Raw genomic sequence first — 26500 nt, forward strand, 5'->3', positions numbered from 1 at the left:
AACATGCGGAGACACACACACACCCTTACACAACATGCACATGCATACCCACACACATGCGCACTCACACAACATGCACACACACCACACACACGCACAACATGCACGCACACACCCACACACACACACAAACACACACAACACGCACTCACACACACACACTGACACAACATGCACGCACACACCCACACACACACACAAACACACACAACACGCACACACACACACACTCACACAACATGCACACACACACCCACACACACACAAACACACACACAACACGCACTCACACACACACACTGACACAACATGCACACAACATGCACACACACACACACACTCCCACAACATGCACACATGCACAACGTGCACACACACACCCACACACACACACACAAACACACAACACGCACACACACACCCACACACACGCACTCACACAACATGCACACACACCCACACACACACAACACACACACGCACAACATGCACGCACACACCCACACACACACACAAACACACACAACATGCACACACACCCACACACACAAACACACACACACACAACATGCACTCACACACACACATACCCACACACACACACATACCCACACACACACACATACAGACGTTCATAGCCTTTGAAACTCTCAGTGGAGTACAGAGCAACACAATGACGAAGCAGAACAGATGAGAAGGCATGGGAAATGAGAGCAGGTCCCCTGGAGCGACTGCAGTATAACCCAATCAGGGAGTTACTGTGGGTGCTGATGTGATACTTTAACATTTCATAAGATTAAAGGTACAATAGGTAAGATTTTTCTGTTAAAACATTGTTACAAGACCATTGTGAATCCCTTCCTATCACTGAAAAAGGCTCACTGACATGTTAGCTCACCCTCTGCCTGTGTTTATAGTCCTTAAATTCGGGTTTCAAAATATACAGTCGACGGCCCGACATTCTGTACCAAAACATTGTATAAATGTACAATAATTCAAGCTCATTGGTTGAAAATTGGTTTTGCCACAGCCAATGGTGTTTCAACGTCAGTTAATTTACAGAGAAGGGAGAGGGATACACAGTCTTGTAGTTTGAGCATGTTTGTTACTGCGATTCCTCTTTTGACCGTTAGTCGAAAGTCCAAAATTACCTATTGTACGTTTAATGCTATTTTGCTCATTGGACGGCGCTAAAAACCTTATAGTAAAAACAGAGAAAAAAAAAAGCCCTTCCCATCGCCCATTACTGGCAACAAAAAAGATACAGTACTGAGCTTTTCTTAGATTTCTGAACTAAGCCATCTGTCAAATAAATCGTTTTGGACACTAACAGCTGCCGATCTTCATGCTACATCAGGCACTGACATCGAAAATGGAGGAAATCCACCACAAACTGTCACGCACTTCCTCAAAACACGCAATCGGATAGAGACGCTCAAGCTGCCTACGAGCACGGTCTGAATTCTGTCGCTCTCTGTCGCCCCCAGCTGGAGCCTGTGGGTAATAAAACTCACACCCAGGACTTCACCGAAGGCCTCTCTCTGAAATGCCCTTCCAAGGTAATCCCCCCTTGGGTTTGTTAACGCAACATATCGTAACATAATGAGAGAACAGCCCATTCAGCCCAGGAATGTTCGCCTTTTCCTAACACTGCTTATTTTGCCTAAAAGTTATATTTGCCTAAATAGTTTCTAGCACCATATCAACCCTGGTCTTGAAAACCTTCTTTCTGCCTCCACTGCATGTTCTGGCAAGCTGTTCCACGCAGTGACCACTCGCTGTGTGAAGAAATACTTTCTAATGTCTGTGTGGAATTTATCCTTTGCCAACTTGCATCCACGCCCCCCTGTTTCTGCTAACCGAACTCACCCTGAGGAATGGCCTGTAGTTCTTCTTTGTTGATCCCTTTAATGTCGTGGCTTGGGGTCACGGGGAGCACGTAACAACAAGAGGGAAAACGTGGAACATTGCCAGGTCCTGCAGGCCTTTAAGAATGCGTAATTCTGCAAGGTTCTCAAGGTTGTGTGCCATAGAACTCAATGTCCACACAATGTTGCTGTAGAAGTCCAGTCTCCAATAAGCATCCGATGCTACAGTGTAATTTTATAACGTACTCACTGTTACATCAGCTTTAACAGAGTTGTCCAATGGGGACCATTATGGGCTCTTAGAGGGAAAATCTCTCAATTAGACTTGATTTTTCAATGAACAGTTTGCTGTATGAGGCAATTATTGTCTATGTGTGATTCTTTCATAGAAATATCTTCCAGAAACAATGATGTGTCTCTCTTCCTCTTAGAACGAACCCTTCATAAGGACCAATGAGAACAGCAATTACACTTACGAGGGCCCCGCCCCCACCCCTCCTCCAATCACAGTAGGTCGAAAGGGCATCATCCGCTGATCTGCTGAAATAATAACAAATATCTCATCCTGAGGGTCAACTGGATTTACAGGTTCATAATCTGATTCTGAAATATGCACTGTACTGTATCTGGTATTGAAGTCAAACTGGATTTACTGCTTATTGTTCTGAAAGATGTTTGTTGTTTTAGATGTAAACAGGTTTACCTGTTATGATTCTGAAAGATGTATGTTGTTTTGGAAGTAAACTGGATTTACCCGTTATGATTCTGTATCGTGTCTACCTTTGTGAAAAAAAGGTTAGACGTGTAGCTTCAGTCGCAGGTTCAAATGAATCAAATCTCTTCATTTGTGTTTAATAAGGAAGTTACAATGACAAAAAGATCTTGAGTGGTTAAGAGTTTTTCTGATTTTTTTCATCTACATCCAGTTTGTGTGCCAATCAAGGACTGTGTTAGCTAATTGTATGACTGTTAGCTAATTGTATGAAAATGTTTGCTAATTGCATGAAAATGTTTGTTAATTGCATGAAAATGTTTGTTAATTGCATGAAGTTGCATCGAAATAAACTACTTTGCTCATGGAACGCAGTCTTGGCCTTCTGCAGCTTTCAGTCAGAGCATGGTCTGTACGTCTATCAGGTTGTGTGCACTCAGAACATACTCTATACCAGTGATTATCGAGTCCTCCCGGTCTGAGATCTGATGGTTTTCCACCCTCCCTTTACCTGGGAGTCAGGTGTGAAGACAGTCTGGCCAATTACGAGCAGTAATTGTTCAGCTAATTACCTGGGAGAAAAGAAAACCAGGGATGATTTGGATTAGAGGTCTGGATTTGATGAGCGCTGGTCTATAGTTTTAGGTTGAGTCTGTAACTGGTCTATCTCTCTGTCAGAACTGGGGAAGTGATTTCTCCTGCACAGACCTGGCACCGTCCAATTCTGTGCCAACTTCAGGTGAGAAGGAGGGGGGGGGGAGTTTTGGAGATGGTAATACCAAAACATCGCAATGCCCTTGTAAGAAAAGATTATTCTGAAATCTCTTTCTGATCGACGTTCTGTCCTGTTCTCAGTTCACATGCTGCGGCCAGCCGATATCAAAGTGGTGGCATCGCTGGGAGACTCTATAACTGTGAGTGTGTCTCTGTACATGGGCATACAGATTTGGTCTGTCTGACCGTCTACTGCTGTCAACTTGATTGGCTGCCTATGTCTGTCACTCAGGCAGGTTTTGGAGCAAAATCAAAGAACATCGTGGAGCTGAAGAGGGAGTATAGAGGAGTTTCGTGGAGGTGAGAGAGCCGTGTTTGTTTTATTGCTTGTATTAAGAATCATTCTCAGCACAGCATTTAATCTAACACACACACGTGAACACACTTTCCTTGCAGATGTATTGGACAGTGTGTGAAACCAAACAAACGCTGACTGGGTTACACCGTTTTATGTGTGTGTCTGTGTATTTGTTTTGGCAGCATTGGGGGGGATAAGACCTTGAATGAAGTTACAACACTGCCCAGTAAGTGTCCCTAATCTCTGCCTTTTGTATCCCTCAAGCGTGGCAATCAGATAATAGCTTTTCAACGTGCTACCACTAGGTGGCACTGTTGCCATTACACAAAACTGATTTCAAAACTGGTTTGATCTTGATCAGCCTCACAGCTGACTGAAGACTTGAAGATTTTTCTCTGAAACACACGCCATTATAAACCCATATATACCATGTAACCATCACACGTCTGTAGGGGTGACATGGCTCAGGCAGTAAGAGCAGTCGTCTAGCAGTCGGGGGGTTGCCGGTTCGATCCCTGCCCGGGCTGTGTCCCTGAGCAAGACACCTAACCCCCAAATGCTCCTGATGAGCTGGTCGGCGCCTTGCATGGCAGCCAATCGCCGTCAGTGTGTGTATGAATGGGTGAATGAGAAGCATCAATTGTACAGCTCTTTGGATAAAGGCGCTATATAAATGCTGACCATTTCTGAAGACCCTTTTTTTGCTGAAATGCTACAGTTCACACCTCTCCCTCTTTGTGTCACAGATATCCTGAGGAAGTTTAACCCCGATCTCAATGGCTTCTCCACTGGCGTGGGGGCCAAACCGACGGACTTCAACATGGCCGTGTCAGGAGCTAAGGCTGTGTGAGTCAATCTTAGCATGGGCTCAATTGGTCTCTCTGTTTCTCCCATACACAAGTCCCATAACTGCACAGGAAGGGAGCCAACATGCAGGCTGCAGGTTTCTCCCTCTCTCTCTCCCCCTCTCTCCCCCTCACACACTCTCTTTCTCTCTCTCATTCTCTGTCTCTCTCCCTCTCTCATACTCTCTCTCTCCCTCTCTCACACTCTCTTTCTCTCTCACTCTCTCTCCCTGTCTCTCTCCCTCTCTCACACTCTCACTCTCTCACACGCACACTCTCTTTCTCTCTCTCACTCTCTCTCCCTGTCTCTCTCCCTCTCTCACACTCTCTCTCTCTCACACGCACACTCTCTTTCTCTCTCTCACTCTCTCTCCCTGTCTCTCTCCCTCTCTCTCCCTCTCTCACACTCTTTCACACACACACACACACACTCTCTTTCTCTCTCTCACTCTCTCTCCCTGTCTCTCTCCCTCTCTCACACTCTTTCTCTCTCTCCCTGTCTCTCTCCCTCTCTCACACTCTCTATTTCTCACACACACTCTCTTTCTCTCTCGCACTCTCTGTCTCTCTCCCTCTCTCACACTCTCTCTCACACACACACTCTCTTTCTCTCTCTCACTCTCTCTCCCTGTCTCTCTCCCTCTCTCACACTCTCTATTTCTCGCTCTCAATTATTCACTTCAATTCAATTTGCTTCATTGGCATGACAAAACGCTACATGCTCCAATTGCCATACAATGATATCATGATATACAAATACATACGTTAACATTTAGAGCTGAACAATACTTAAACACTAAAGACACAACTGAAGCAAATGAACAGTAACAAACAGTACATGTAAACAATAATTTTCCTCTGATTGGGGCGATTGAGAAATAAGAATGGAAAAAAGATAAACTGCATGAGAAATATCAATATAAATGATGATGGTAATAACAATGCCTCTCTCTCTCTCTTGCAGTGATATCCCAGGCCAGACAAGGAGGCTGATTGAAGCCTTGAAGGAGAGGAAGGTAAGCCCCAGCCCTGTTGAATCTTCTGCAGTGTGAATCAAACTGAGTTAACCCTTCAATGTGTGAGATCACACATCTGTGGCTAGAATGTTCTTAACTGACCTCTCCATGTAACAATCACTACTGGTGATACATACACTCTGACATACACTCAGTGAGCATTGTATTAGGTATTTAATAGACATATTTGTTTTACTGCTACTGCTGTAGCCTATCCACTTAGAGTTATGATGCGTTGTATGTTCAGAGATGCTCTTCTGCATACCACTGTTGTAATGTGTGGTATTTGCTTCACTGTTACAGACAGTAAAGCACTGACAGGAGTCAGCTTTGTCCAGTCTGGTCGTTCTCCTCTGACGTCTCTCATTAACAAGGGATTTCTGTCCACAGAACTGCTGCTCACTGGATTTTTTGTTTGTTTTTTTGCACCATTCTTTGCAAACTAGAGACTCAGCAGATAGCAGTGGTTTGAGATACTCAAAACACCCTGTCTGCCACCAACAATTATTGCACAGTCAAAGATCATATTTTTTTCCCATTCTGATGGTTGCTGTGGACATTAACTGAAGCTCCTGACCTGTATCTACATGATTGTATGCATTGCACTGCCACCACAAAATTGGCTGATTAGATAATCGCATGAATAAGTAGGTATGATAAAGTAAAAATGTTCCTAATAAAGTGAGAGTAGAATTGAAAAAACAAACCAAAAAAACATTCTAAAAAAACCATACAAAGTAAATGAAACTATTAAATAGAACTTCTTTGTTTTGTGCACCAGGGCGTGGGCCCATGAGCCTGACCTAACCCTGTTTCATTTACACTGGATTATCCTGGGATTTTCGGATCCTGGGAGTTGCACCCATCCCGCATTAAAGTGGATTCATAACAGATTACATATTTGTTTTCCACTTTCCAGCCTTATCATGTGTATTTACAAAAAGAAAATGTGCCCTTTCTTCTTTCTCTTTCCGTAGCCACCTTTTTCCACAACAAAACAGATAAAAGAGCTGTAGCTCATTAGCATGGATGCTAACAGTACTCTGATTCTCTGACCTTGTGATAGGATGTGGACTTTGAAAACGACTGGAAGCTGGTGACTCTGTTTATCGGGGGAAATGACCTGTGTCAGTACTGCTTGGATCGGGTGAGTCCTCCCCGGGGGGCATAACGAGTGGTCTTCCTTTGATTCCGGTCTGTGCGAGGCTGGCGGTGCTGCGCACAGAGAAACAGATGCCTGAGCCAGATGTTTCGAAGGAAAGCCGTGGGTCTGTACTGAGGTGTGAAACCTTTGGGTCTTGTTCAGTTGGGCTAGCTCCAAGAACGTGTTTGAGCACACAATTGGACATTGCAAATTAGGAGTGGGAATTGGACATACACAGCCCAAATTTGTCTGCCAAATTATGTAAACAATAAGTGAGTGATCATTAGCGGCACCTTCGGTCTCGGAGGAAGCGGCACACCCCGCTGACACACAGCAGCCTGTGGCCACAGCACAGTGGTACAGAAGCGCAGTCGAGGAGCCGGGAGGGAAGTCTTCGTGGATATCTGTGGTGACGGTTCCAGATGGCCCGGGGAGAGGCGTGCCGTCTGAGGATAGCTCAGGCAACGCTAACGAGCGAGGCTTCTGCCCAGCTGCTGTACCAAACCAGGGGCAAGAGCACGCTCACTGACCATGACTATTGTTCTATAAATATGAACACTCAAGGACTGCGTGTATCCTGCTACAGAAACGTACTAAGCAAACACTAATAGAGTAGCGCTATTAATATTGATACTACTATTACTACTACTAATAATAATAATAATAACAACAACTACCATCATCTTCATTATAAATGTATGTGGTCTCCAGGTATTAATTGTATGCAATTCTATGTTAAACAAAATTCATACATGCCTTATAATTGTTATTCTTTCTGTGCCCTTGTTTTAAGAAATGTAATGAATTTACAGATGTGATCATCAGAAGGACTCCTATCATGTGCTGTTGAATTTTTATTATGATTCAAGTTATTTGATTTGAGTTATTCTTATGGTCCGTGTCCCGTAAGGTGGGACGGGCGGGGGGTGTAATGTTTTGTATTCTAAATGGATAAAAAACATCTGATGACAAAAAAAGGCGATTATCATTTGAGCCATTTTGGGAAAACAAATTGGAAAGATTATAATGAGGTGTGATGGAGAAAGGCTGGCCCTTCTGTGCTCTCCAACAAAGACCCCCGGTCCCTGCTGAGATAGAGCACACCCTGTGACTGTATTCTGCTCACATATCCTGATTAATAACCACGTGAGTCATTTATTTTAATGGAGCGGTTCACATTGCTGAATGGCTGTGGTTAATCGCATGTGTCCACCATTGGCGCTCATTGGACACGGCGCATTGGTTTTATGTTTTCGGCTAGCGCTGACCTTCAATGGATGGCTTGACTGGGGCATTGAGTAATACATATGGAAGAGATACAATGAGTTTGTGTGCATGGGAGACTGTTTATTACCCTCGCTTTCCTTTATTTTGCTTTGGCCGTGTCAATTGTAATGACAGGTGACTCCTCTTGTGAATTTAGCGGTCTTTTTTACCTGACAACATGGTGTGGCTATTTTAATGATGACAGGCGTTTCTTCTTGGTTTGATACAGGCCACGCTTTCACCTCAGAACTACAGTAACCACCTGAGGGAAAGCCTCGACTTGCTCTATCAGGTGGGCCAGCATCTTGGGTTACTGAGCGTACTTACCGCGGGGGAGCATGAGAATTGTAGTTCAGTGAAAGTTCCACAAGGAAGTATTGTAATGCTGTAAGGCAGCTGGATTGATTGGGGGAACAGTCAAATTCCAGTTATAAGACATCCCTAAAAGATATCAGAGCAGCAAGTTCTGTGATGTTGGGATGTTAAACTGATATCTTTATCATTGAGTCTCAGTGCAATGTTACACTGTAACAAGTGTTTTAGTCACAAAATGAGTAGAAATATTAGCGTGCTTTAAGCTACAATTTGCTTGACTAGTCATTTTTTCTTACCCCATTGGCAAACAGTGTCTCAAATCATTGACAAATTGTCTGTCTTATTTAGCAGAAAAGTATTAAAATTAAAATAAGATTTCAAACCTAAATATAAGATATCTACAATAACTAATGGTAGAAAGTGACTACCTTTTGTTTTGGGCGGTGCAGTATCTGCCTCACACTGTCCCTTGGCTCAGGTTCCGCGCACGCTGGTGAACATCCTGGAGATTCTGCAGATCAACGGCCTGAGGAGGGTCAACTCAGACACACTGGGCTGCTCGCTGGTGCAAAAGTCAGTCTCACTGTCTGTCTGTCTCACTGTCTGTCTGTTTCACTCTCTGTCCGTCTCACTGTCCGTCTGTCTGTCTCACTGTCTGTCTGTCTCACTGTCTGTCCGTCTCACTGTCTGTCCGTCTCACTGTCTGTCTGTCTCACTGTCTGTCCGTCTCACTCTCTGTCCGTCTCACTGTCTGTCTGTCTGTCTCACTGTCTGTCCGTCTCACTGTCTGTCTGTCTGTCCATCTCACTGTCTGTCTGTCCGTCTCACTGTCTGTCTGTCTCACTGTCTGTCTGTCTCACTGTCTGTCTGTCTTACTGTCTGTCCATCTGCCTGTCTGTCTGTCTCACTGTCTGTCCGTCTCACTGTCTGTCTGTCTCACTGTCTGTCTGTCTGTCCGTCTCACTGTCTGTCCGTCTGTCTGTCTCACTGTCTGTCTGTCTCACCTGTCTGTCCGTCTCACTGTCTGTCCATCTGTCTGTCTCACTGTCTGTCTCACTGTCTGTCTGTCTCACTCTCTGTCCGTCTCACTGTCTGTCCGTCTCACTGTCTGTCTGTCTGTCTCACTGTCTGTCCGTCTCACTGTCTGTCCATCTGCCTGTCTGTCTGTCTCACTGTCTGTCTGTCTGTCTCACTGTCTGTCCGTCTCACTCTCTGTCCGTCTCACTGTCTGTCTGTCTGTCCGTCTCACTGCTTGTCTGTCCATCTGCCTGTCTGTCTGTCTCACTGCCCGTCTGTGTGTTTCAGTTTTCTCTCTTCCGTTAGCCTGTTTGTGTGTTTTATCATCTGATAGTTTTACTGTCAGTTATCCTCTGTCTGCCTGTCTGTCTGTTGGTCGTATATTCATAGTTATTGTTATATTTATAGTTCTTGGTGTGGATGGGCTTTTACTGCCTGTCAAGGTCGCTGCCTGAGTGTCTGTCTCAATGACTCATTATCTCACCGTCTGTCTGTATGGCTAGCCGTCTGTCTCACTGTCACTGTCTGTATGTCAGTCAATGTCACTGTCTCACTGTTCCTCTCATGGGAATGTCTGGTCTTGTTCTGTCCCGGTCCGTTAATTTTTTGTCCCACAAGTCTGTTGTCTCACTGTCTCCCGTCTGTACACATAAACATGGCCACCCAGCCTCAGAGTGCTCACGTGTGTGTGTGTGTGTGTGTGTGTGTCTCAGGAGTGTGTGTCCATGCTTCCTCATTCCCATGGAGGATTCCCTGGAGCTGAGCGAGACAATCAGGATCAATCGGCTGTACCAGGCAAGTAAGGCAAGGGAGGACAAACTAGGAGGAATTAGGAGGAGGAATTAGGAGGCAGCAAACAGAACGGGGGGGGGGTTCTGTCAAAATTCTCAATAGTCAGTGTTCTAGAACTCTATTGCAGCAGCTACTGTTACATCAGCCAAGAACATTCTACTCACATATTTGTATTCTTATACCTTAAGGGGTTGATTATATTACTTTCTCAATAATATTAATCAGGATAATTTGCACCTGTACAAATGTTGGTCTCCCTGCATCACTCATGATAAATAGTCTCTCTTTCAGACCGTGGTCATAATTGGTTTGGATTCAAATACATTTATACGCTTTACTAAGCTTGTCTGGTGTATTGGAACCTATGAACTACTCTCAAAAAATGCAAACCCCACCTTCTGGTCCTCTTGGTTGGCTCAGTTGCACCAGGCAAGAACAATCGAGCACAGAAAAGTACTTGAATTGAAAACAATTACGTATTTGACCTGCTCTCTTTTGAGATGAAGTAATAGTATCAGTGTCACAAGTATTGCCCCTGGCAGAAGTGCTGTCCTAACTAACACATTCCCCAATTTCCTGTCTCCCCAGGAAGAGTCGCAGCGCCTGGTCTCCGGGGGGCGCTATGACGGCCGCGAGGACTTCGCCGTGGTAACCCAGCCGTTCTTCAGAAACTCGGTCGTCCCTGTGAATTCGGTCAGTGTCCACTTGTGTGGCGGCTGCAACCTCCACCCGTTAGGCATTTGCTATTATACACATCTAAAGACTGTGATTCACAACCCTGTTCCTGGAGATCAGCCATCCTGTATGGGCTACTCAACTCCAGGTCCTGGGGGGGCGCTGTATCTGCAGATATTTGCATCTGCCACGTACTACACCACCTGATTCACTGATGACTACTTACTGAGCAGGTAAAATAATTTGTGAAATCAGGTGGTGTATTACATTACATTACATTACATGAATGGCATTTGGCAGACGCTCTTATCCAGAGCGACGTACATTTGATTAGACTAAGCAGGAGACAGTCCTCCCCTGGAGCAATGCAGGGTTAAGGGCCTTGCTCAAGGGCCCAATGGCTGTGCCGATCTTATTGTGGCTACACCGGGGATCGAACCACTGACCTTGCGGGTCCCAGTCACGTACCTTAACCACCACGCTACAGGCCGCCCCTGGTGTAGTGCATGGTTGGAGCAAACACCTGCAGACACTGCGGCCCCCAGGACCTGGAGAGGAGTAGCACTGCTACATGTGTGGCTTCATGTCAACCCTAATTTGACACACCTGATTCTACTCATAAGCAGTTCTCCAGGCTCTCTAGCTGTTGAAGTAGGTGTGCTTCATTAGGACTGGAGTGAAAGCCTGCAGGATGGTAGGCCTCTAGGAACATGGTTAAGAACCACTGTCCTAAGAGAACTGCAGCGAAGCATAATTTCTTCATTAACCTATTTCACACACGCCCGTACACAAGGGTCTGGTACCAGGGCATGTGCACCCACTCAGTGGCTTTTCTCTCCCCTTCACGTACCCAGGATCAAAGGCCCGATGTCAGCTTCTTCTCCGTGGACTGCTTCCACTTCAGTGAGAGGGGCCATTCGGAGATGGCCATCGCACTCTGGAACAACATGGTGGGTATGCGGAGGGAACCAGACCCAGAGGACGGAGCCACGGAAAGACTATTCAAGTGTAGTTTTCTTTATTGTTTTTGTTGGGCATAGTTATGAGACCCCTACAAAGCATGCTGCACTCTCAGATATAAAGTGACAGTGGAGGTACATTTTTGTTCTTCAAGGATTTGAACGTCCCTAAAAAGTACAGTAATGTTCTCTGTTTGTTAAAAACAAGTGTTTTCCAAGCAAAAGAAAAGTGCAAATTAATGATATAATTGAAAAAAACCAATGCTGGCTTGCAGTACAATTATATGTACCTATAGGGTACCGCCCCATTTGTACCTTTTTAGGTACTTTTCATATCTTTATTTCTGAGAGTGTGTAGACATAGACATAATGCCAATGAGGAACGGGATTCTACTCAGAAAACCCACACAAGAGACCCCAGCAAAGCATGCTGGAGCCAGTGTAAATATCTCAGTGTAAAACATGGTAAGAACAGAGTGAATATGTCTGTCATGTGATGGTGGTTCAACGTTTCAGTTGGAGCCCGAGGGAAAAAAGCAAGTCTTCAATAACTTCACAACTGACCGCAACAAGATCAAGTGTCCCACACGGGTGAGAGAAACACACCGCAAACTAACACACAGTACAGGCATCATAAGCCCACACACACACTCTCTCACACACACACACACACACACAATCACACAAAGACTCACACACTGGCTATTGTGAGAACCAGTTTGCCACTGTTCTCTAACTCTTTCAAGAGTTGCCTTTTTGGAATGTTTAAAGAAAGAAAAAAAAGTGTTCTAGAACTTCAATGCTTTCTATTACCACTGGTGATTGTTAGGTGTGTAGTGCCTGGCCTGTAGCGTAGTGGTTTAGGTAAGATCCACACAGCCTTTGGGCCCTTGAGCAAGACCCTTAATCCTGCATTACTCCAGGGGAGGATTGTCTCCTGCTTAGTCTAAATCAACTGTAAAAGCATCAGCCAAATGACATGTAATGTTACATCAGCATTAGAATGTTCAGTTAGGAACATAATAATCACACAAACTGTGATCTTACACCTTAAAGCAGGGGTCACCAACACGGTGCCCGCGGGCACCAGGTCACCCCCAAGGACCACATGAGTCGCCCACAGGCCTGTTCTAAAAATAGCAGCCCTTTAGCCCTTAGTATGACTGACCCATGAAGTAGCTCTCAGTTTCAAAAAGGTTGGTGACCCCTGCCTTAAAGGGTTAAGCAGAGTGTGGCCAGGGTAAGAAAATGGGGCCCCAGGTCTGGGAGCTATGGCTCACCTTCACCTCATCAAAGTGCTTCTTTCTTCTCCTTCCCCTGTCCAGGACCAGCCCTACATTTTCACCAGGGGCAACAGTTATCCCAGCACGTCCACAACCACCACCCCCACTATGACCACCGCCACCAGCACCAGCACCATGACCACCCTGGGCCCCAGCGCCGCCACCGCCCAGCCCATTGTACAAAACGACCCCAACTCCTCCGTGCCTGCGTGGGCGGCCGCCCTGCTCGCCGTCATAGGGCTGCTGATTGGCTGGGGCGTCACCTGGCTCATCCTGTCCTGTCGGGCACGGAGAACGCATAAGATGAGAGAGAGCGCGACTGAGATGAAGGGCACCGTGTTTTAACACGCACGCGGACGGCGGCGTCATGTGACTACATCGATGCAAGCTCGAGCTTGGAATATGTGAACATGTAAACATGAGTGTATACTCACTCGTATGGTTCTGCGCACACACACATACATGCACACACACACATGCACATACACACAAACGCATACACACATACACACACATGCACACACAAACACACACACATGCACGCACACACACACACACCCATACACACACACATGCACACATACACACACACATGCACACACACACACACACACACACACACTGGCCACCTACCATTCTAGTGTGATCAATGGTTTTTTATATGCACCCTTCAGGCTTTTGAGCAAAGTATTTTTCTTCATGCCCGCATACTTCAAAGCTTGCCATTAAATATACATCTGTCCAGCTACTCTGACAATGTGGTCAGCGAAAACCATCCTGTACAGTCGAGATTTGGAGGTTTTGACAATGTCCCATAGGCTTGTATCATGTTGTATATATGGGCTGGTTTTAAAGAATTGAGCCATGTCTGAATCTAGTATTGTCTACGAGGAGAAATAATTATCACTTAAAAATAAAATGATTTGACATATTCATGACACAATTTAAAGACACGTGTATCTACAAATGCAAGACAGCATTGTTGTGTACAATCTTTCATCTCAATGTACTGATGACTTTTTCAAATGACAGGCATTTTTAAATAATGTGCTGTTATCATATTTATTTTGTACATTTATACATAATCCCCTGTTGAAAAGCTTGTAAAATTGATTTTGTTTCCAGTTTCTTACAGTATACAAGTCATGGATTGTTGTGTATGTTTTTATGTGTAAAATACAAATTATTTTGTGAAGTATGTTTTTGCTTAATTATCACACATCTGGAGAAGTGAAGAATCCAACTATATTGAGAGTATAGGACAATGAATGCACAAGAGATCACAAATGCCACCACTGATTTTACATCACAATCTCTCAGTACTCATTAGCCTACTCTCGTAAAAAAGTAGTTTTCACTCACAAAAAAAGTACTGTAAGTAGCCGCAGACTTCAGGGTTTGGTGGCAGATAGTGTGTGCTGTGCAAAGAATGAACAGATGAATGTGTGTGTGTGTGTGTGTGGGTGCGTGTGCGTGTGTGTCTATATGTGTGTGTGTGTGTGTGTGGGTGCGTGTGTGTGTGTGTGTGGGTGCGTGTGCTTGTGTGTGTGTGTGGGTGCGTGCGTGTGTGTGTGTGTGTGGGTGCGTGTGCTTGTGTGTGTGTGTATATATATGTGTGTGTAGTGTGTGTGTGGGTGCGTGTGCGTGTGTGTGTGTATATATATGTGTGTGTGTGTGTTTGTAGTACTGTATTTCCCAGATTATGTCCAAATGGTAGCAGTAGTGGCGATGAGCAATGCAACAGCCCAAACTACAGCCGTGACCTAAGGCAATGTTAAAGGATGCTAGAATGTTTGCATATTATTTCATTATTTTTCCCTATTACGACTTTACAAGCGGCGGCACAGATGGTGGGCGGCATGGATGGTGCAGTGGGTAGCACTGCCGCCTCACAGCAAGGAGGTTCTGGGTGTGAATCCCCGTCAGCCAGGGCCTCTCTGAGTTGAGTTTGCATGTTCTCCCCGTGTTCGCGTGGGTTTCCTCCCACAGTCCAAAGACATGCAGGTTAGGCTGATAGTCTAAATTGCCCATAGGTATGAGTGTGTGAGTGAATGGTGTGTGTGCCCTGCGATGGACTGGCGACCTGTCCAGGGTGTATTCCTGCCTTTCGCCCAATGAATGCTGGGATAGGCTCCAGCCCCCCAGCGACCCTGTTCAGGATAAGCGGGTTAGATTCATGAATGAATGAATGAACTTTACAAGCATCATACCCCTGCAAACAAGGCACTAACATCTCCAGTTAACTCCATTCCTGTGAATTATGCTTGATTGCCAGAACACGGTTTTCCAGAGCTAATATGAATCCTTTAATTTCCTGGGCCAGCCACACTCCCCCCTAAATCAGGGATAGCGAAATGCACTACCCTCAATAGCATTTGCTGCAATGTTACATAATCACATATAATACATTGAGTAATACATTGCACATTATCGGTGTGAAATTATACTTGCAGAACAACAGAAAAAAGTAAAAGATTATAAAATAAAGAAATGCATTAAAAAAAAGCATATGCAGTATATGCATATCAGTTCAGATGAATGCAACAGTGACGTTGCGTTTCCCTCCTTTATATTTTATATAGATGGCAACTAGCCAACATAACAAGCTGGATTACTTGGATTTATAGACATTCTTACATCAGTATCTATACATCAGTCCATTGTGAATATTGTGTTCTTTGACATTGGAGAGCAACGGCGCCATTGATTCACAATGCACAAAAAAATAATATAACTACAGACGGAAGTGAGACAGCCACAATGCAGAAGGTGTAACTTTATCCCCAAGAAGAGAAGCTTGGATATCAAGTTTACAGTTATATCTCGCTGTTAATCACTGTGCCTGCAGCCAAATATTGGACCAATCAGAATAAAGTACAGATGCCGGGCAGTTTATTTCAAAGGAGGGGGTATTTGTACTGACAGCAATGTGGCCCAATTGCGTGTTTAGATTTAGCCTAGCAACCCCAATCGCCGCAGTAGGAGGGCCTGATTGCATAGGGTACAGTAGTGGTGTAGTTGTAGTAGTAACGTTAATGGACCCAACAGTGTGTGATTATTGGGGGGTGAATTCTGGCATAGCCTACTTTGGTTGCACGATTTTTAATGCTGGTCAAATAGTTAATCAAGTTCAAATTTAGTAACGCCTGTACGCGGTTTAGAGTCACTCCACGTTTTATTCGTTTTTAGGCTGTTAGCTGCCTATTTCAGAACTCGTATATTTGCGAACGGCGCCTTGGATGCCATCGCCGATGGACGGATCATCCGGCAGAGAAGGTGACCTGTATACGGTGAAGCACGAGCTAAAAAATGGTAAATGGCATTTTATTGATCACACTTGAAAGAACTGTATCACTCGCAGCGTTTGATTCGAGGCGGGCACGTTTGCATGTGACTGGGTGTTTTTAGAATCTCGGGCGCGGTTTGCAACGTGAAATCTTCGGTCCAAAAATGGCAGGGGGAGGAGTAGGTTGCTATCTAGCTAGTTAGCTGGCTAGCAGCAGCGACAGTGGCTAACACAGCTAGCCTGATGACAAGTCACATCAACATGATGTTGCTGAGGCTAGCAGCATGTTTTAGCCAACTGCAAATATTTGTTAGATGGATACTCGAGTTTTAGTAGCGTCTAAGTTAATTAGCTACCTATTTAGTTTGCAGATTAGCATGGCGTCTCTGATAATGAAGATAACGAATGTTAACCAAGTAAAACAAAAAACGCGCTAGTTTGGTAGTTAACGAGTTGTCATTACTATTACTAGAGGTGCTTATTATAGCTAATAATGTTTGAGGAAACACCTGGCGGCTAAGCATGCTAATTTAGCTAGCTTATCTACTTTGCTGCATGTTGGCGAACTAGGTAAAGGGCACTTATTTTCAGACTCTTAGCTAAATTGTCTTTAGCTTCATATGCCGATTGCTCGCAACATCAGAGCAGTGCTTGCCTTTAGCCAACATTATCTTTTTGGACTGCCTGTATGGGTTGCAAGTTGGCTAGCTCGACTGGCGGCAGCTGAGGCAAGTTGCGCGTAGTAACATAGGTCGTCTTTGCGTGCCTCTGCTGTCAAGCGCCAGTCAGCGTCGGCTCCGTTTGCTTATCATGGTTGAAATGGCATTGATGTGTGTATGAAGGGCAAGGACTTGGATTGCGTTCAGAAATTGTTATTTATGTTGGAGGAAGAATACTCCCAGATGGAAGTTATGATGTGGGAGTTTTAAGATCACTCCACAAATTGCTGCATTAGTTCTCATTTTGTTGGGCAGCACCCCATAACAGACATTTGCTATTTTTACAAACACGTTCGTCTTTGTTTACTTATGCTTCGTAGTTTAATGTTTTCAAAGTTCTCATGCTGAAATTACTCATTTTACCCATTATCTGATAACCGACAGCTTCCCAAGCAGAGTTTTCCCATCTTATTCCTAGAGCAGGCAGCTGCTCACTCTCAAAACACAGGTTATTTGTCAAGGCCCAGTAAGGTGAAATGGGCTGCCATGAAATGGCTACAGCACAGATGTCTCCTGAAATACATGGGATTTCTATATCTGAACATAAATCCCCAGTTAGCTTAATGTGAATCTTTTTGGAAACAAATTTCATATTTGTTACTTTGCCCTTGGTTTTGCTTGTGCAATGTATAGATGATTAAACTGGGGGAAAAAAATCATGCACATCATTGCATCCATATGATGAAAATTCACATAAACAAACGGACTTGCATCATTAATTTGTTTGACAGCTGTTTATAAATGTGTCTCACAGAGAACCTTTGATTATAGTGGGCTTTTCGTGTCAAATGGCTGAATGCATTTAGCAATACTTTTGACTTTTCACCAAGTTGGTTGGCACTTGCATAACTTTTAGTTAGGGTTATGTGGCACAGTGTAGTAGTTTTAGAACTGTGCCTATAACCAGAATAATCACTGCTGTTGTACACTTGGCCAAAGAACCTACATTTTTCAATGAAGGTTGAGCTACATATATGTATACGTGGAACTAAATGTACGGCTTTAAGTTGACCTGGATATGGTTATCTGCTAAGCTAATCCATTCCGCCATGTATTAATGTACATATAATGCAGTGTATGTGATTATATGTTAATGTACTATAATATCAAACCCACACACTGGCACTTTAATCTTATCTGATATCAAATGTAAATTATGGCTCTTGCTAGTGTCTGTTATTTTACTCAAATGGGTGTGATTAGTTGTGGCTTGGAAGAGCTTTGGTTTACAGGTATTATGTGCATTTTATCGGATTTTCTTTTCCCCAGTTTACACTCTGTAAAATAGTCTCTCGGTTATGTCATCTGCAATTTTGAATGTGACTCCTTTTGAATTAGGATGGATTTGGATTGGCTGTCAGTGTTTTATCTTTTATGCAGCCGGAAAATAATCGGTCTGAAAGTGATTCCAGCGATAACGTTCATCACTGTCACTGTCCTGTCGTTATAGTTGTGGTGTGGAATCCATAATAAAACAACAGGTTATTATGGGGGTGACATTGGCTCAGGCTGCACACACATCTTGGTGGTAAGAGCAGTCGTCTGGCAGTTGGAGGGTTGCTGGTTCGATCCCGCCCTGGGTGTGAGTTTTCCCGAGCAAGACACCTAAACCCTAAATGCTCCTGATGAGCTGGTTGTTGCCTTGCATGGCAGCCAATCGCCGTTGGTGTGTGAGTGTGTGTATGAATGGGTGAATGAGAAGCGTCAATTGTACAGCGCTTTGGATAAAGGCGCTATATAAATGCCAGCCATTTACCATTTACAGGTTTATAGTTATGGTTACAGTTCTGGTTCTTGGTGAGGACGGGCCTGAAAGATAATTTCCTGAATGGAGCCTTAGATCATACTCAGATGCATGCCACAGCGGAAGTTTCCCTGGAGACGGGTTATTATTTCCGCGACCTGGAGATTAAGTGTCCCAGCCTCTTTTGCTATTCCTCCCTGGAGCCACTCACGCTAGAGCAGCGCTCCAGTCACCCTGCGCTACACCAAAAGGCTGTTGGGAAATGGGTCAAAGTGCACACTGCGTGAGTCAGTTCCCTTCTTTATGAGGTTATTCATTAATAACCTTGACAACCCGAGTCCAGAAACAGGCAGGTAAGGTTCATTGGACGATGTAAATTGCCCCTGGGTATGGTGTGTGCGCCCTGCGATGGGTTTGGCGGCCTCTCCAGGGGGTATTCCTGCCTCTTGCAGTGCATGCTGGGATAGGGTTTCTCCCCCTCTGCTACCCAGACCGGGAATAAGCCGGTTAGAAAATGGATGGATGGATGAACCTTAAAAACAGCAGGTGTAGTTGGACATGGACTTTCACTGCCTGAGATGTAGCCAAGCCGCAAAGAAACCGCATGTTCCTACATTAATTTGGCACTGAGAGAAATGAAAAGGAAGAGTTTAGCCAGGTATTTATTTAAAATTCCTGAATAATTACAGTCCCGAGAGGCACCATTTAAACTGCCGTCTTGCTCAGCTGTGCTCTGGGCACTCAAAAGCCATTCTCTCCATTGCGTTGCGCTTTTACCAGTAAATAGTTGGCTTGGGACTCTCAGCGGCTGTGAAATTTGAGCGTGCCAGCAATGCAGGAAGTACAGTATGTGTTATAACAAAAAAAAAAAAAGAAAAAGGTGTGAGTTAGCCTTTGCTTTCATAAAATCGCAGTGGGTGGGTGTGTTGGGTCTGCAGCCAGTGTTGTGTGAAATACGTTCTGCGTTGTCGTCCGTCTGGAGGGAGGAATGGCGGATTTCCTGGTGTTTGCCCTGAGCTGTAGGGATGCTGCAGAGGGGTTGAGCACTAGTGCAGGCACGCTTGGGCAGGGGGTGGGGCTGGCTGTTTTTCCACACCGCAGCAGCGATTAAATCACCTGTTTTACATGCTGCAGTGAGTTGTTCTGCCTGTTTTACACACTGCAGTAAGCTGTTCTACACACAGCAGTGAGGTGTCCACTGCCTGTTTTGCATGCTGCAGTGAGCTGTGCACTGCCTGTTTAACACTCTGCAGTAAGCTGTTCTACACACTGGACTGAGCTGTTCTGCTTGTTTAACACACTGCAGTAAGCTGTGCATTGCTTGTTTTACACACTGCAGTGAGCTGTTCTGCCTGTTTTACACACTGCAGTGAGCTGTTCTGCCTGTTATACACACTGCTGTGAGCTGTTCTGCCTGTTATACACACTGCTGTGAGCTGTTCTGCCTGTTATACACACTGCTGTGAGCTGTTCTGCCTGTTTTACACACTGCAGTCAGCTGTGCACTGACTGTTTTACACACTGCAGTCAGGTGTTCTGCCTGTTTTACACACTGCTGTGAGCTGCGCACTGCTGGTTTAACGCACTGTAGTAAGGCGTGCACTGGTTATTTTAAGTAACTAGTTAATGAGGTCAGGTCTGCCATGGTTGTGAAAGTGTTTCAGAATTGGCAATTCTTTCTGTGCTGTGACGGGTAAATAACGCTTGTTTATGTAGATGGACCATTAAACATCATTGAATTCGGACAGCCGTAAAATAGAATTCGCGTGTGGTTTAATGACATCTTTCACCGTCGCTGAAATGCAGCGCCCCCTTCTCCTGCTGGGACAGGCTGCCCCCTCTCCCTGGGCCCTGGCCCCGCTCCCCCCAGAAAAGGCCCTCCAGTCTAGTGTAATTTGTTGGATTGCCCAGCATCCTTCAGGAGCACAGCCGTGTGTGAGCCCCCTGAGTGAGATTGCTCTTGAGTGCTGGTGTCATGGCGATAAAGGTTACCAAGTTCTGATTTCTGCCTTTTATCCTGCAGGCATCCTCTCTTCTCCGCTCTTTTGCTCTTCATATACTGACTATATATAGCAGTTCAACAGATTGGCGCCTTTAGCAACTTTGGTGCTAGTAAGAGGCTACGTTGTATTGTGTTATTATGGTGCTAGCACCGCGCAGCATGTCTGCTTTCCGAACCTCAATATCTCAGCCTTTCGAAACTGATCCCAGTGCCATTTTGCAGGTCTACTACAATGGCAACTGGCTCAAATACTTAACTGATTTCTAAACGGCTACGTTACGCAACTACTCCGACGTGACTTCCACCTTGATGGAGGGCAGACTGGCGTTGGCCTTAGGGGCTGATCAGTTGCAAACATTTCACTTCAAACATATTTTTTGGTGATTAATATTACATATTTCTGGGCTTCAGAGCACTGGCTTGTGCATTGCCATGCCAGATTGATTGAGCTTCAGATTCATAAATCATGCATATAAACGCCCTTTAGTAGAATCAGAATTGATATCTAGATGCTAGATTGTCCGTTTTTAGCCTCATCTGTACACGAGTATGCTTTGAAGTTTTAGAACAGAAACAAACCCCTAACAAGGTTGTTTATTATGTTGAGTGTTGGATACATTATCTCTAGAGAAGTGGTTCTCAAACTCGGTCCTGTGTATGCTGTGTATTTTTGTTTTCACCAACATTTATATTCCCGAATTTTAACAAGATGTTAATTTCTTAATTACGCTGCTCATGTTTTGAGGGATTATTTACCCTCTTAAGCCACAATGTGCCAGAAATATCTACTCATGCCATGAGGAATAGAAGTCTCATGTTCTCGTTGTGCTATGTGCTAAAAGGGGTTAAAATATTAACTGATAAAATCAAAGACTGAGGTGAATTGATAGGCTCCTAACTGGTGACATTATGGACACCTGGCTACCAAAACTAACCCTTTTGTAGAATAGGAAGAACTGAGAAGAAGTAAAGCTAACAGGACAAGTCTGCATTCTGTCAATAAGAGGGGAAAGAATGATTAAAGAATCTAAACGCATGTGTTCAACCATGTTAAAGGTATAATAGGTAAAATGTTAGTGTTAAAACATTGTTGCAATACTATTGTAGTAAATCCCTTCCTATCATTGAAAAAGGCTCACTGACATGTTGACTCAACCTCTGCCTGTGTTTATAGTCCTTAAATTTGGGTTTCAAAATGTACAGTTGATGGGCCGTCACTAGGTACCAAAACATTTTTCAGCTGTACAATAATTCAAGCTCATGAATGAAATTGGTTCTAATTGCCACAGCCAACGGCGTTTCGACATCAGCACATTCAAAGAGAAGAGGTGCGATAAACCTTGTTGGGGTTTGAGCGTGTTTGTTGCTGCAATTCCTCTCTTGAGTCTGAAATTACCTATTGCACCTTTAAATATTTGACATTGTGGCTGCAGCAAAAACCAGCATACCTGGGTCCCCCGGGATGGAGTCTGAGAAGCCATGCTGGAGCTCTCTGGTTTAGAGACCACCCTCCGGCAGTTGACAGAGGAGGTAATGTGTTCTGCCAAGACCACACTGGAGATAATTGCTTGAGGTGGGCCAAACAAAAAGGATTTTGCGGCCAAGTACAAGCGAACATTTTTTTTTTTTTTTTTTAAATGGCCTGAAAAATGTCGCTTGTCAAAACAAGATGGGGAATGAGCAATCCGGTCCCATAAATACGGCAATGCTTCAAGATAATGTGCAGATAAGATCGAAATGATTACAGATTCCACTCAACTGGGCCAAATATGGCAACTTTTTTTTACCACCTCTGTAAGCTAAAAAAAAAAACCCTGTCTTTTTCTTTTTTTAATAATGGCATTTGCAAACATTGTAAGTGAATTATGTTATGATGGATGGCATTAACTTATTTAACTTAACTATTTTGAGGTGGGATGTGTTTTCGTGGATGTTTATAGATGATCTGAAATGAACGGGAGCAGAATTTGGATTTAGAAGCCAACACAGGGGAGAAAAATAACCACGCTCACTTTTCTGTGGCCAGTGAAAGGCCTTCTGAGAATGGACTGCACAGCGCAGTATGGACCACAGGTCCTCCACTCATATTTATAAACCAACTGCCACAGCGTCTCAAAATGAAAGACACGCAGTAACCTCCATTTAACCTGCCTCTGCAATTCTGCTGGCTCTGGTGTACTGGTGATCTGCTTTGTCTCGGGCGGCCTGTAGCGTACTGGTTAACTTGACTGGGACCCGCACGGTCGGTGGTTCGATCCCCAGTGTAACCACAATGAGATTCACGCAGCCGTTGGGCCCTTGAGCAAAACCATTAACCCTGCATTGCTCCAGGGGAGGATTGTCTCCTGCTTAGTCTAATCAACTGTACGTCGCTCTGGATAAGAGCATCTGCCAAATGCCTTTAATGTAATCTAATGTCTACGTTTTGTAACCCCTGGTGTTAAACCCAGCTATGACTAGCTGTTATTTCAGCAGGGACTGCCCTGCGTCTCCCTTTTGTGCAGTGTGTCTGACTTGTATAGCCTGCCCTGTGTCTCTGTCTGTTGTGCGGTGTGTGTAAGTTGTGTAACCTGCCCTGTGTGTCTCCAGTGTGTGGTGTGTGTTACTTGCATAAATTGCCCTGCGTCTCTGTGTGCCGCGCGGCGTGTGTGAGTTGTGTAACCTGCCCCGTGTTACTCCGTTCCGCAGTGTGTGTAACTTTCATAACCTGCCCTGCACCTCCCTTTGTTGTGCAGTTTCTACAACTACGACAGCTGTCCTCTGTCAGTGGTTTCATGTCCTCTAAGCCCCCCCCCCCCCACCCCCACCCTTTCACTGAGCCCCCCCGCGCCCCCGCCCCTCTGTGCTATAAATACCCTCCTCCTTTCCCATGGGCCAGGGTGGCCAAAGGGAGCCCCCGCCAGCACTGTTACACAACCCAAATCTTTCCACCGCTCCCTCTCAGCGTGCGAGCCGGTGGAGGCTAAGCCCGTTTAGCCTAGCGTGCGTCGGCCAAGCGGAGAGGGACCCGGGCGGAGAGCGCGAGACACAACGCAGAGGTTTATTTTCAGCTGTCGGGACCTCCTCTTTTTCCACCTTCTCCTTTTGTGAAGGGGGTTGTTGTTGTTGTTGATGGTGGACAGTTCGGAGGAGAGAAATCTGCGCGCCCGTTTCGCCATGCCCTGGTGGTTCTTCTCTGTTTGCGAGGTTGTGAAACGCTCGTTTGTGATTTCAAGCGAGATGTCAATATGACCTCTTAATGTTCCGTGTGGCAGAATTGTCCTCAAACTTGATTAAAATCTGCGTACCACACTAACTGGCACACATTACACACACACACACACACACACACAGACACACAAGTAAACACGTTGATATACAGTTTCTGTCAACTAAGTAACAGATATACTGGATTGTTAGAACTACTGGAAAGGTTCAGAACCCCAAAAAGGCGCTGTTGAAATCGTGAGCGATTTGCTATCGATGGAATTTTTTACGTCTCTCTCGCTCTCTGTCTCTCTCAAAGTCGAAGGCTGTGGTCGAGGCCCTGTGAGAGACGCTGTGTTTCTCGCAGAGGAAGGAGCTGTGGTGGTTTGGCGGGTTTACCGCGAAAGGGAAGAGCTCATTTCATTTCCTCTTCGAGAAGGGTGGCCGCAGTCAATTTAATTTTCAACTTTTTAAAAGCTAAACTAGACTAAGGTGGTTTCTCCGTAACTTCAGTGTTTCCTCCCTCAGAACGCCCTGAGTTGCTAAACTACTGGCCTTATCCTATCCGTATACAGAGCGTCCTAGCTTTATCCTTCAAAACAAGTTTACATCACCTTGCTTCCCTTTATTGCGTTGGTTCATTGAATTCATTCCCTGAGGTCTCGTCCTGTATTCAGTTGTCTTCTATGCCATCCGACTCTCTAATCTCTGCTCGGAATGGTTTGGGTTCAGGGTTAGCCTCCCCAGACATTAGGGTTTTTGATATGCAGTGATGTGTTTGAGAAAGTCCTCCCGAAACACTCTAGAGAGAGACTTTTCTTGCCACCAGGTCAGGTATAATCTTGATGACTGTTAAGTGGTCTTTCACCGTGACGATTAATTTGGCACAAAGCTGTGCATATCCCAGTGCTGATTACTGCATTACTCTGCTTTTGTGTAACTGGGGTTTTTGTTATCAGTTCTCATCTCTAAGTTGTTCTTGTTGCAGTGCAAAGTGACGGTAATGTGATGCCATTCAGTAAGAGTTCAGCTCGGCTCCTTATCGTTCCCTCATACCACCTGCCATGCACAGTGCCCCTACTGGTCAGATGTATGTACTGCTGCTACAGTAATTCTGAAATCTGAACAAGATTTGGTCACATCATGTGCTCAGGAGAATGGATGATTAAAAGTCTCTTAAGTATACCAAGTAAAACCCAGAACAGATATTTTTTTACTTCAGTCCATGTTTCAGATATGGCCAGGGTATGTGTTTTACTCAGTGCAGTTAACTGGGCGGTAATCCGGCCCCTGATTAATTAAAATGTAGTGTAATGTGCGTTGTATGACGCTATGCTTGCAGGCTTGTTCTCTGTGATTGTTAGTAGCTCTGGATAAGAGCGTGTGCTAATGTAATATAATATAATATAATGTAATGTAATATGTGTTGTCGATGCTGTCCTAACAGGCTCATTCTGTCGTTGTTAGTACCTCTGGATAAGAGCGTGTGCTAATGTAATATAGTGTAATGTGCATTGTTGACGCTATGCTAACAGGCCTGTTCTCTGTCATTGTTAGGAGCTCTGGATAAGAGCGTGTGCTAATGCAATGTAATGTAATGTAATGTAATGTAATGTAATGTGTGTTGTGGAGGCTATGCTAACAGGCCTGTTCTCTGTCATTGTTAGTAGCTCTGGATGAGAGTGTGCTAATGTAATGTAATGTAATGTGTGTTGTGGACCCTATGCTAGCAGGCCTGTTCTCTGTCATTGTTAGTTGCTCTGGATGAGAGTGTGTGCTAATGTAATGTAATGTGTGTTGTGGAGGCTATGCTAACAGGCTCTCTCTCTTTCAGCTAACCTCACTGGCCACGTGGAACGGGTGGGGATAGAGAACTTTGAGCTGCTGAAAGTGCTGGGCACTGGGGGTGAGTTCTTCAGTGTGACGGCCACTCAGAGGAAATGAGACGCACTCTTCTGTAGACCGAGTGCAGTGGTGCACTTAACATTCATTCATTCATTCATTCATTCATTCATTATCCTAACCCGCTTATCCTGAACAGGGTCGCAGGGGGGGTTGGAGCCTATCCCAGCATACATTGGGCGAAAGGCAGGAATACACCCTGGACAGGTCGCCAGTCCATCACAGGGCACACACACCATTCACTCACATACTCACACACTCACACACTCATACCAATTTAGACTCTCCAATCAGCCTAACCTGCATGTCTTTGGACTGTGGGAGGAAACCGGAGTACCCGGAGGAAACCCACGCAGACACGGGGAGAACATGCAAACTCCATACGGAGAGGCCTCGGCCGACTGGGATTCGAACCCAGGACCTCCTTGCTGTGAGGTGGCAGTGCTACCCACTGCACCATCCGTGCTGCCCTGCGCTTAACATCACAGGACCAATTTTGCTAAATGCAATCCTTTTTTTATTATCGCTTTTGTGTTATGGTTTGGCGTGCACACTCACACACACACACAAACACAGAAATCCTTTTTCTGGTCTTGCTGTTGAGTGTTGTAAGAAATTGCGTGTGTGTTACAATGTATTTTACCTGTCATTCGTCCCATCGTACAGTTGTGTGGTAATGCCTGTTTTCATGTTAGTG

At 44.9% G+C, this 26500-nt stretch overlaps 2 protein-coding genes across 2 annotated transcripts in view; both read left to right on the forward strand.

The window, feature by feature from the left end:
- The window catches only part of LOC133139547 (phospholipase B1, membrane-associated-like), a 30386-nt gene extending 16994 nt beyond the window's left edge, over positions 1–13392 (forward strand). Inside the window, exons 24-40 of the mRNA XM_061259121.1 lie at positions 1488–1559; positions 2300–2377; positions 3259–3319; positions 3436–3494; positions 3587–3654; positions 3835–3878; positions 4399–4498; positions 5462–5513; positions 6580–6660; positions 8153–8215; positions 8295–8297; positions 8717–8811; positions 9969–10054; positions 10640–10740; positions 11577–11672; positions 12198–12272; positions 13007–13392. Of these exons, the coding sequence (XP_061115105.1) occupies positions 1488–1559; positions 2300–2377; positions 3259–3319; positions 3436–3494; positions 3587–3654; positions 3835–3878; positions 4399–4498; positions 5462–5513; positions 6580–6660; positions 8153–8215; positions 8295–8297; positions 8717–8811; positions 9969–10054; positions 10640–10740; positions 11577–11672; positions 12198–12272; positions 13007–13309 (1437 nt within the window). The 3' untranslated portion in view covers positions 13310–13392. The remainder of the gene's footprint in view (positions 1–1487; positions 1560–2299; positions 2378–3258; positions 3320–3435; positions 3495–3586; positions 3655–3834; positions 3879–4398; positions 4499–5461; positions 5514–6579; positions 6661–8152; positions 8216–8294; positions 8298–8716; positions 8812–9968; positions 10055–10639; positions 10741–11576; positions 11673–12197; positions 12273–13006) is intronic.
- A 2595-nt stretch (positions 13393–15987) lies between these two features.
- The window catches only part of rps6ka5 (ribosomal protein S6 kinase, polypeptide 5), a 40287-nt gene continuing 29774 nt past the window's right edge, over positions 15988–26500 (forward strand). Inside the window, exons 1-2 of the mRNA XM_061236963.1 lie at positions 15988–16276; positions 25736–25807. Coding sequence (XP_061092947.1) covers positions 16204–16276; positions 25736–25807 — 145 coding nt within the window. The 5' untranslated portion in view covers positions 15988–16203. The remainder of the gene's footprint in view (positions 16277–25735; positions 25808–26500) is intronic.

This window comes from Conger conger, chromosome 1, assembly GCF_963514075.1.
Source record: "Conger conger chromosome 1, fConCon1.1, whole genome shotgun sequence".
In the NCBI taxonomy this organism is placed as follows: Eukaryota; Metazoa; Chordata; class Actinopteri; order Anguilliformes; family Congridae; genus Conger; species Conger conger.